A 12,183-nucleotide genomic window follows, 5' to 3' on the forward strand; every position below is an offset into this window, starting at 1 on the left:
AACCACTGATTCCGTGGAACATGCCACCAGACAAGCAGGAGTGAGCATAGCCATTGGACATTTAGAATGGAAAGATAGACGAGGAGAGCGTGGGAATTTCCCATCCAAATAAGTCCATAAGTAGTCCATAAACAAGGGGAATATGGGATTTCTTTACCTATGTGAATACTCAGCAGGGATAGTTCTCAATCCTACAGTTTTGGAACTGTATAATTGGAGATATATATTGATGGTGAGGCATTTCTACAACGAGGCAAAGAAGGAAAACAAGGGCCCCCCTCTTTTGGCTGAAGAAGGTAGTAAAAATGTTCCAAATAAATGATTCAGTGTAGTGTGTCATTAATATTTTCTCTCAGCCTACAATAACTGTGGTTGTATGAGATATGGTGAATGCTGACATTCACATGAAGGTTAACAGCCCTCAGGCAAATGCTGGGAATGTTTGCAAACTCCGAAATGCTGGCGATTGTTTGAAAAACATAGGATTGAATAATGAATTATGTGTGTGTGAGTGAGTGTGCCATTCACAAGACCTATCTTGGACTGTTAGTTTTTAAGTGCTACAAGACTCTTTATTGTTTTTGTGGCAACAGACTAGCACAGCTGCTCTTCTGAAATGTGAATTTAACATTTGCTACGTTTGAGGTTTTCAGTTTAACATATGCAGATACCACTGGAGGGTGGTTCATTAGGGTGAGCCTTGGTCTGCCCTGTCCAGCCCTGCCTTCTGACAACAAGTCCAGAGGGTAGCAATGCCTATCAAGTTCCTCCTCTATAGCCCCAGTTCTGCCCTTGTAGAACTCAGCAGTTCTACACTGAACTCACGCATTGGCTCTGGCTCCCCCTACTGTTGACCTCCTTCCTTAAACTCTACCAGACTCTGTGAACAACAGCCACCCACTGACTGATACATAAATATATGTGATAACTTCAGCAGTGTCACCCAACCACATAACACACTGTAAAGCAGTGGGAGTCTGATCACTCCCAAATCATCTGCTTCTTGTTTTTAATAGCTCCCATGTGGTTCATCGATGCCTTTACAGTTGCAAAGCAGGAGGAGGGCACATTCAAGATCTGTAAAGACTGAAGGCATAACTGAAGTTGGGTGAAGCTGCAGCTTGTCTTCATACCCTTGCAGCAGCCTCTGCTGAAGATGCCAAGGGTTATCTCCAAAACAGCAGTGCATCACAGGAACACATCAGACAACCTTCAAGCAGTAAAGCAGAGCTTTCCAAACTTTTCATGTTGGTGACATGCTTTTTAGAAGTCCATCATTTTGCGACACAGCCATTCAGTTTTACTAGCAAACCGAAGGTTAAATGAACTCCTTTCCAGCCCCTGGAGGAGCGCGGGGAGCATTTGCACAACACACCTACACATTGCAGCCAACACACTAATGTGTAGCGAAACAGTTTTGAAAGCTCTGCAGTAAAGGAAGTGTTGCTCTATAGGGAAGAACTAGGAGCACTGATGTTGCTGGAGCCAGCGATGCTGCAAATGTGTGCGCGTGGGGATTGCTGTGTTTGCTGGTAGAGGCTGGTCCAAGACATTTTGTTGCCGGAGGCAAAGGGCAAGATGGCACCTCCCTCCCAAGTTCAGAAGGTAACTGGATTGAGAAGGGACTTGAACTCAACACTGACAACAGGATAGCAGCACACCTGAAGGCTGCTGTTCAGGGGGGTGCAGGACAGGCCCTGTGGAACACCTGCTTTTGCCCTCCAACAAAAGCAGTGGTCGCACCCGCCTTGCTCAGGGAAAGCTCCCTGGGCAAGGGCGGGTGTAGCAATCTAGTATGGCAGCAACAATCACAGAGAACAATGGCTCTTAAAGTGAACCACTCAGTGGGATCAGGTGTTAAACAGGGTTGTGTTATTGCCCCAACTCTATTCATTATTTTCATTCCATGATCCTACGCTTTGTCAAAGGGAAACTCCCCACTGCAGTAGAAATCATATATTGAACAGATGGAAAGCTCTTCAGTCTGAGCAGGCTGAAAGCAAAGAGTAAGGTTACTGTAACTTCCGTCATAGAGCTTCAGTATGCTGATGACAACGTAGTGTGTGCACGCTCAGAGGATGACCTCCAAACCATCCTAAATATCTTTGCAGCTTACAAAAAGCTTGGCCTATCACTCAACATCCAAAAAACCAAAGTGATGCACCAACAAGTACAAAATAACCCCTCTGCAGCACCACAAATCTAACTCGATGGTGTCACGTTGGAAAATATCCATCACTTCTCCTACCTAGGCAGTTATCTTTCCACAAGGGGCCAACATTGATGTCGAAATCAACTATCGCCTGAGCTCTGCGAGTACGACTTTCTCCTGAATAAAGTGCAGAGTGTTTGAGGACCGGGACATTCGCAGGGAAACCAAAATGTTTGTTTACAAAGCTATTGTACTGCCAACCTTACTATATGCTTGTGAAACATGGACCACTTATAAACGCCATCTCCAACTCCTTGAAAGATTCCATCAACGGTGGCTCCGAAAAATTTTACACATCACTTGGGAAGACAGGCGAACTAATATCAGCGTACTAGAAGAAGCAAAGATCACCAGTGCTGAAGCAATGATTCTTCAACATCAACTTCGTTGGACTGGTCATGTTGTGTGGATGCCCGATGATCGTCTTCCAAAGCAACTACTCTATTCCGAACTTAAAAATGGAAAGCGTAATGTTGGTGGTCAACAAAAGAGGTTTAAAGACTGTCTCAAGGCAAATCTTAAAAAATATAGTATAAACACTGACAACTGGGAAACACTGGCCTGCGAGCACTCCAACTGGAGAACAGCCTTTACCAAAGGTGTCATGGGCTTTGAAGACACTCGAACTCAGGACGCAAGGGAGAAACGTGCTAAGAGGAAGGCACGCTTGGCAAATCCTCACCTTGTTCAACTCCCGACTGGAAACCAATGTCCCCACTGTCGAAGGACGTGTGGAACCAGAATTGGCCTCCACAGTCACTTACGGACTCATTGTTAAAACCGTGTTTATGGAAGACAATCTTATTCGGCTACGAGTGATGACCAAAGAGAAGAGAGAATGTTTGCATGCTAGCTACTTTATTTATTTATGGCCACGATAATTCCGTCTCTGTGGAGAAAAAGGCAACTCCTGGCTTCCCTGTGAGCTCCCTGAGGCGACGGAGGTTTTGGCGGGAAGTCCCGAGGAGCCGAGCAAGAGGAAACAGGCTCGGGCCTGGGCCTTCGCGAGCCAGCGCCGAGGGGTACTGGGCCGCACTGAAAGCTGCCCGCCTGGCAAGAGTGGCCGAAGAAGCCGCCGCCGCCCCTTTACGCTATTTGCCTCTCTTCTTCACTGAGGGAGACGGAGGAGGGGGAAAGAGGCCTTTGCCAGGACCAAAGATGGCGGCGGCCGCGAGAAGGGTAGGCCGGCTGGTCTCGCGGTTGCCCGCAACCAGCATGGCGGCGCCGGCTTCCTGCGTGCCCGTCTCGCCGCGCGGGCTCCGCCCCGCCCGCCGCCGCCTCAGCCTGAGCAGCAGCAAGAGGAGGAGGAGGAGGCGCAGCTCCGGCTCCTGGACGGCTGTGCCGCCGGTGAAGCTCCCAGGCGCGGAGGCTGGGCTGCGGCGGCGGGGATGAGGCGGTGGTAGGCCCGAGGGGAGAGGGCGCCATGTCGGGCCGGGCGAGTGGCGCTGCGGCGGTGGCGGCCCCGGTGCTGCCCGCCGCCGCTTCGCCGGTGGTGGTGGCGGCGGCGGCCAAGGAGAAGCGCTCCTTCAGCAAGCGGCTGCTCTTCCGGGGCCGGGTGGGCGGCGGCGGCGGGTCCGGCACTGGGGGCTCGGGCTCCTCCTCCTCCAGGTCGCTGGGCGGATTCATGAGCCGCGTGCTGAAGACGCTCTCGACGCTCTCCCACCTGGGCACCGAGCACGGGCCCGCCGCCACCACCGCCCGCCACGGACACCCCCCCGGCGGCAGCAGCCTGGGCCGCTGCTTCCAGCCCAGCCCGGAGCCCGAGCCGCCGCCTCCCCCGTCGCCGCCGCCGCCTCCGCAGCCTCCCGCCACCCAGGAGCTGATCTCGCCGCCGCCACCGCCGCCGCCGCCGGGCTCCTCGGCGGGGTCGCTGCTGCTGCCGGCCGTGCCCGGCGTGGCGGGGCTGCGCAACCACGGCAACACGTGCTTCATGAACGCCATCCTGCAGTGCCTCAGCAACACCGAGCTCTTCGCCGAGTACCTCGCCCTCGAGCAGTACCGCGCCGCCAACGCCGCAGAAGCCGGGGACGGAGGCAGAGGCGCCGGCGGAGAGGAGGAGGAGGAGGAAGAGGAGGGCGGCGGCGGCGAGAGGGACGTGCCAGCCGTGGCCCCCGCCCGCCCGCCGGAGCCCGCCCCGGACAACTGCAAGGGCGAGGTGACGGAGCAGCTGTCGCACCTAGTGCGGGCCCTCTGGACGCTCGAGTATACGCCGCAGCACAGCCGGGAGTTCAAGGTGAGGGGCTCTCCCGCTCCTCTGCCGGCTCCTAGCAGCCCCTCCGCAGGGGAAGCATCTAATCTGGCCAGGGTCCCCTTTTCAGAAGCACCAAGAGCAGCAGCAGGGCCAGTGCATCGAGACCTGCAGCACCTAAAAATAATCATCAGATGCCCTGCTTGCTTGGAAGGCATGCTGCGCTGTGACCTGGGTGCTCTTGGCAAAGGTGTCATTCCCTTGGGTTAGAGCTGACATTAAGACTGTAAGCTCTTTGGGGCAGGGAGGTGCATTGGTTGTTCTTAGGAAGCTCCCTCACTGGCACTGATGGCAGTGTGTTAATGATTTGTGGTGGCTTCCAGAGGTGGTATATTCCAGCATCACAGGTACAGGTGCTGAGATCTGGCGGTGGAAAAGTGATACCTTTGTTTAATTCCTAGTTCAAGTCGGCACCCCAACTTAAGGTGCCTCTGTCAATCAGTACTTGCATAGATGATTTTTTTCTTTCTACATATAGGCTGACTGAAAGGAAACCTCTGAGCAGATGCAGAGTGCCATTTGTGATAACTGTAGTTTTCCTTCTGTTCCAGGGGTGAGCTCTGAGGATTCTTGACTCATATTAAGACCGGCAGTGAATGAAGAATAGCAGAAAATACCTGTTTGGAATCTCCTTCAGGTGTTATCTGCAATTCTTATTGAGTGAGATGAGAGAAACAGTTCCGTTTACATCGTTTAAATATGTTACTTGTTCCATAGGAGGGTATAAAGTTTGGAGTTGCACAGAGAATTCTGTCATACCGAATAGAGGAGGGGCTACTTCCTAGGATCATAAGAGATGGACTCCCACCCAGCTTAGTTCAGTAATCTTCACCATTCCTGGCATATGGGTGGCCATCCACTGCTTAAATGCCTCAAGTGTGGGAGAACCCACCAGCACTACCTGTGCTGCTCCCCAGTAGCCTTTTGTGTTGCAATATTTCTTTTAATGCTCAGTCAAAATTTGCTTCCTTGCAGTTTCTACCTATCAGTTCTAGTCCTGCTCTGTGGAGCAACAAAGAATGAGTTTGTTCCATCTTCTTCATGGCAGAATGTTCAGGTATTTAGCACTGGTATGATTCTTAGTTAAACACACGTGTTTCTGGTAGTTCATAGACAGTAGCCCTGATTCCCTCTCTGCATAGAACCTTGGAAGCAGCCCAGTGCTGAATTAGGTTATTGGTTCATCTCACTCAGTATTGTCTACACTGACTGGCAGTGGCTCTTCTGGGTCTAAGGCAGGAGACGTTCTCAGCCCTACCTGGAGATGCTGGGGGTTGAACTGAAGAGGTCCTTCTGCATGCTAACCAGATGTTCTACCACCTAGCTGCAACCTTTCCCCAAAGGCACAGCATCCTCTGCAGGCTTTGGTCTTGGCTGTGTAGAGAGCTGTGACTAGTGAGTTAGTTCATGCCCAAGATCCCTAAAAACTTGTGTGGAAAGATAAGTTTGGTGTGTGTATCAGAAAGAAAGAGACATACATGCTAGTCAGTACTCCTGGCTTATGAATAACACCTGATAAATGATGCTTCATAGTTGACTCTTATCATACCAAGACCCTGCCTATGACTGTGATGCCTACTCTGCCTTCTTTTAATATTGGGTGATGGAAAAACTGCAACTTCACACAGCTCTGTTGTCAATTGGGTTTTGTTTTTTTGAGGCAAAGCTGGTGGCTGCCTTGTTAACTCAAATTGGAGACAAGTAATTGTATAGGAGGGACATGGGTGACGCTGTGGGTTAAACCACTGAGCCTAGGACTTGCCGATCAGAAGGTCGGCAGTTCGAATCCCCGCGACGGGGTGAGCTCCCGTTGCTCAGTCCCTGCTCCTGCCAACCTAGCAGTTCGAAAGCACACCAGTGCGAGTAGATAAATAGGTACCGCTCCGGCAGGAAGATAAATGGCATTTCTGTGCGCTGCTCTGGTTCGCCAGAAGCGGCTTAGTCATGCTGGCCACATGACCCGGAAGCTGTACGCCTGCTCCCTCGGCCAAAAAAGTGAGATGAGCGCTGCAACCCCAGAGTTGGCCACAACTGGACCTAATGGTCAGGGGTCCCTTTACCCTTTACCTTTAATTGTATAGGAACAATTGATCTAGTCTTGTTTCCTACTTACCCTTTTGGTAGATGACAAGCAGTGCAATCCTAAGCATGCCTACTCAGAAGTAAACCCTATTTAATTCAATGTGACTTACTCTTAGTTAAGTGGGGGTAGGAGTTCAGCCTTAGTTAGCAAAGTTCTGGGTTGGAAAATGGTTGGGCTTGGTCAACAGATTAGTCATTTATTTTCTCTTGATTTTTTTTTTCAGGGTGGGGGGCTGCTCTTCCACTTTGTACCCTCTGGTCATGGATGAGGCTTCCTGGCTGCTCAACAAGGGCTGCTTAGAATGGACCTTGCTTCCAGGGTACTGTTTGTTTATGATTTGGTGCTTGGGACAATGAGGAGATTGTTCATTGCTTGTTTTTAATGATTGGATCAGGAGAATATGGAACACTTTTCAGCAGAGCTGCTTCTCTTTTAATCTCATGATGTTGGAAAACAAGTGGGGTGCCAGGTTTCAGGAGGCCACCCACTGTTTACAAGAGCCAAGAGTCTACTGTTGTGTGCAAGAAAAGAGGGAGTCCGGGTTTGTCCCTTGCAAACTATGAGGTCAAATTGCCATAAACAGTGGATCTAGTGCAGCTATACTGGTTCAAGCTCAACAAGGCCTGTTAATGTTCTCAGTGGATTGCTGAGATTTTGAAAAGGGCGTAACTGTTTGTGTGATATTTGCCATTTCTTAGAGTGAATTGATTCAGTCTTGTTTCAGCAATTTTGATCACCAGTGGAAGAGACTTACTTAAATTATTATTCTAACATTTGTTCTAATTGTTTCAAAAACAACTTTGATCATGTTGTATTTCAGATTTTTCCTTAGAAAGTGTGTTTATTTGTGGTTGCCAGCATTAAACCTCACAGAAGCAGAGTTTTTGCACTTTCTAGGCATTAGTTGTCGAAATACTTGCACAGATCCCATATGGGGGAGGAGAACAACTGTGAAATTAATAAAAGAGGAGGAATCCATGTTGGTTCATTGTGGGCAATGCCTTTATTAAGACCAGCCAAAATGTCATAAAATAGTGATCATGCTATTAAGGGATTAATTACTCTCTACTTCTCGGTACACATGCAAGGGTACTTGTCAATACCTTTTTGCTTGAAGATTTATTTGAATAGGTTTGAACATTGAATATTTCCTCCACTTACTGTGTGCCCTAGCTGCCTACCAGGGATGGGACATAATGTGTTTCTTAGGCAGTTCATGGGTGCAGCTGTTGCACCATGGATATTGTAACATGGCTCACTCTGCCTACAGAATGGCTGCAGTTATCAGCCAATAGCCACTGGGATTATTTATGGTTCTTGCCAGGATGCTCTGGGACCTACTGTGTTAATGGGCAGGCTGTTAAATAAACTGTGTTAAGGGCTCAAGCTGGCCAGTTCCTCCCCTCTTCCTTTTAGCTGACACCATTGACATTCTGTGGCTCAGCTGCCCTCAACTTTCCGAAGGTCCTGGAAGCTCATTGCACCCTGTTGCTTTATTCTTATCAAACGAATACACTGCAGTTATCCTCCTGAGTATGAAGGAATCCTTACCTTGTTTTTCTTCCAAACTGGTGGGCATGGAAATAACCATCCCGGTCAGATTTAAACAAAACCCACAGATTTCTATCCAAACTGTTCCTTCCTGAAGCTTTAGAATGGCACCAAATTTGACATGGTGTTTTGAGCAGGAATGGTGACTGTTGTTAGGTTGCCTGGGGAAGAGATAGTTGCTGCTTAGAGCCTGGTGACAACTTAAAGGCTAACATGTTTATTGTAGCCTAAGCTGGTGAAGTGGGCTTTCTGCTTGGTCTTTAAGGAGCCACAAGAGTTTGGGATGTTGGCTGCAGCAGACCAGCATGGCTGCTACTCTGGAAACAGCTGTTCAGAGGCTTCACTTTCATGTGGTGCTTTACTTTCTTAGGATCTTCCTGCTGAAGACGGGGAGCAATTTATTCTTGGAAACAGAACTGAAAGGCAGTTTCTAACCATAAAGGATGGATGAGTGGATGAATGAATAAATAGAGAGGAAAAAAGAGGAAACTGATCTTACTTTATCTCGGGGGAAATAATCTGTCTGGTTTTTCTCCAAAGAGCTGAAACATGGCAGTCATGCTACTAGCCAGGGTGGATAAAAATAATTTCAAAAAAAGTGATAAGATTTTTTCCTTGATAAGCATTTCCCTTTTAAGAATACCCTAATGTAAAATCAAATGTAAATGTAATGTAGACTCAGCTTGTGACACTTAAGAAACGTCATCAAATCTGCTTGTAAAGAAAGAACTGGAAGGTGATAGATACCCTTGCTGGTCATTGTGCAGCACAATTGTTCATGCACTTATTAAGGCTTGATTAAAGCTCAGCAGGAAAGCCAGCCTCAGCCTGTGGGCTAGTGCTAGCTTTCTTGGCACTGAAGTGAATCTTTTGTGATTTTCTGTAATTCTGGGTTTCCAGTTTTTGGAGGGGGACAGCAGTTTTGTTACCACAGATTCTATGGTGTCTGCTTTATGTTTATTGTAGCAACTTTGAATATTTAGTGGAGCTTTTAAACTATTAAATACGGTTCACAAGGTCAGAAACTCAAGTGGGCATTTGCTGTATCAATGGTGATAGGTCTTATGCAGGGTCCCCACTGGTTTGCTGAAGCTGCATCACAGAAATAGTTACTTCGCTTGAACCAAATGCACAAGAAGAAGATGGATGAGAAGAGGTTCATGGCACTGTGAACTTTAAAACTCTTTAAGGTCTTTGCGGCTACAGAATATTGGCACATTGAGGCCTGTTATGTGCTCCAGTCAGTGGCTGGATGCTCGACCACTTCTTTCTTCTCTTTTTGAGGAAGCTGGTTGCCTGTAGTGGTGGAATTTTGCCACTTCCACCTTGAGCAGTTGGTTGTGGGGTGCTTTCCTTCTCAGAAGACAGCAGCTGTAGCTGTGGTTGGGAGGTACATTCTTTCCACACTTCCTTGCCTGCCGGCCTCCTTACTCATGCTGCTGCCCCCCTCCTGCTACTGTTCCCCACCAGGAGGAGGAGGAGATGGCGGCAGTGATTACATGGTGAGCCTGGCGGGCTTTAGCACATACCAACATTATATTTCTTCACATGTTACACAACTGCACGTACATCAGGAAACAGAGCTAGAAGCATGGCTTTAGTACTGGGCCTTGTTACCATAGACCTGTGCGTTGCCTACATGTCCTTTTTATTTTGTGCTGTTCCCCTTGAGAGAAGGAGGGAGGAGAGGATGTGCAGTCCTCCTTGCAAAGGAGTGGAAGCCCTTTTTAAACTGTTCAGGAGAATGCTGCCAAAGAATGGCTTCTCTTTCCATTTCCAGGGTGCCTCTACCCAGTATGGAAAGCTGGATAGTTTATTCTGTTAGGAGGGTAGCTTCTGTATGTCATATGCTGGAGCAAAATGAGAGTCTTGTAGTAATGTAAAGTCTATCTAATTTATTATGTCATGGACTAGAAAGCCTCTGCCATATTAAATTTGTTAGTCTTTCAGGTGCTTTTAAGGCTCTCTTGTTGAGCTGGTTTCCTTCTCAGTGTGGCAGGAGCAGGGAAGGAGCGAAATGCCTGCGGTTGAATAACCATGTACCAGCAACTGCTTGTTCACACTAATCCATAGCTTGTTTTAAATATGGTTTAATGTGATGTGCTAACTAGAACACTATGTGGAAAGCAGATGGGAATACGGTTCATTATTTAATTGAATGTTATCATTTTGTAATGAATGGAGTCCCTGAATGAACAATGCAAAACTAAAATACATGGTCCTGGAAAATGCTTACAGTAATTGTTATTACTGTTACTTCCTTTTCCCTTCTAAATGGAGATCAGGTGTGTGGAATGTCTGGCCCTCCAGATGTTGCTGAACTACAGCTCCCATTATCGCATGCCATTGTCCATGCATGTTGGAGCTGATGGCAGTTGCCGTTCAGCAACACCTGGAGGGCCAAAGGTTCCCCACCCTTGTCGTTGAATTGTTACTCTGGTTCTGCTCCTCTGGCTTTGTTGAAGTTGGCCAAGCCAAGAGGGTGCACTTGGTTTTTCTGTAGCCAGGTAGCTTTGCAAGGTTGTCAGGAGTAAAATGGGCTTCCCTCTCATAAGTGAGTAGGGCTGTTGAATGAATAAGAATTTTGTTTCCTGTATTGTCATTGTCAAAGTCTGTTTCAAAAGGCTCCTTTTTGCAAGACAAGATTGCTTTAACCTCCCTGTCTTTGTCAGCTATTTCAGTCAGCTGTATTCTGCCTACCTAAACATTTTCTTGGTCTTTTCAGTTGGATACAGAGAAGACTCCAATTCCTGCCCTGAATTTGTCGGTAGCAGCTACATATGTGCCTCTTTGTATGCAAGAATGAGGGAGATTCCTGTAGCTCTGTGTAATAAGCACATCAGTTTCCTCTTGAATGGTCTTCCTCCATAGGCTGCAGGTGGCTTATGTTTTAAAAGTTCTACATACAGATTTCCCTCCCCCAGTGCAAGTTCTATCATTCTATCTGTGAAATGGAATCAAATAAAGAAATAAACCCCATCACCTGTTTTTAGACTCTTTGAAGTTGAACCCCTTTCTAAAAATGCCCTTCATGATCTTGTTTAATAGAGAGTTCAGAAATGTTTGATCCCTGCGTCTAGCTGCATGGGAATCTGCGGATCTGTGGATTGGAGCAAACAGATACCAAAGACCCTAACAGCCACTGCAAGTGTCAGCTTAAGTGCTTGACAAGCAGTGGCCCTCGTGGATGTGGGTCGCAGAATGCAGGGTGAGGTCCTTATGGATTTTAAACCACACATCTAATGGAGAGGCAAATATGAAACTTAAAGGGCTCATTATAATAAATAAACCCCAATCATCAATTTTTGTCTCCTCGAGTGCTGAGAGAGGAGGCGAGTCTGATTCTGATTTGGGTCATACTTCGTTTTATGTACACTTTTGATTGCTTTCATAGGATTAACTGTATACATTGTTTGTCCAGGCATGTTCCTGTGCTTAACAGTTGGCAAATTCTGTGATTGATGGGATTGTATTTGCTTACCAACAGGTTAGCAAACTATTGTTTAGATGTTTCAGTAAACATACTGGTTAATGCAGAGATTGGGAACTGCAGGCGAAGCAAGTAATTTATTGTTTTAAAGTACCTTTTTAAAGGGACGCGAGTGGCGCTGTGGGTTAAACCACAGGGCCTAGGACTTGCTGATCAGAAGGTCGGCGGTTCGAATCCCCACGACGGGGTGAGCCCCCGTTGCTCGGTCCCAGCTCCTGCCAACCTAGCAGTTTGAAAGCACGTCAAAGTGCAAGTAGATAAATAGGTACCGCTCCGGTGGGAAGGTAAACGGCGTTTCCGTACACTGCTCCGGTTCGCCAGAAGCGGCTTAGTCATGCTGGCCACATGATCCAGAAGCTGTATGCTGGCTCCCTTGGCCAATAAAGCTAGATGAGCGCCGCAACCCCAGAGTCGGTCATGACTGGACCTAATGGTCAGGGGTCCCTTTACCTTTACTTTTTACCTTTTTAAAAAAATAGAAAGCAACTTTCTCTAATAGTTTCCTGTCTTGAACGGTCTGTAAACAATGCACAGAGTAAGAGTTCCTCGATTAATAGTGGAAAACTGCAGTTCCACCCCAGGGCTCAGGGGTTCTCAGT

General features: G+C 47.7%; 1 protein-coding gene across 2 annotated transcripts in view; it reads left to right on the forward strand.

The window, feature by feature from the left end:
- The first annotated feature begins 3,523 nt into the window (after positions 1-3,523).
- The window catches only part of USP31 (ubiquitin specific peptidase 31), a 40,529-nt gene continuing 31,869 nt past the window's right edge, over positions 3,524-12,183 (forward strand). For both annotated transcript variants that reach the window (XR_013979175.1, XM_080980154.1), the window contains exon 1: positions 3,524-4,445. Coding sequence is in view for 1 of the 2 variants with exons in the window: in XM_080980154.1 (XP_080836280.1) it covers positions 3,636-4,445 (810 nt within the window). In the remaining variant the exon portion in view is untranslated. The remainder of the gene's footprint in view (positions 4,446-12,183) is intronic.

This window comes from Podarcis pityusensis (assembly GCF_964106645.2).
Source record: "Podarcis pityusensis genome assembly, chromosome: 14".
Taxonomy (NCBI): Eukaryota; Metazoa; Chordata; class Lepidosauria; order Squamata; family Lacertidae; genus Podarcis; species Podarcis pityusensis.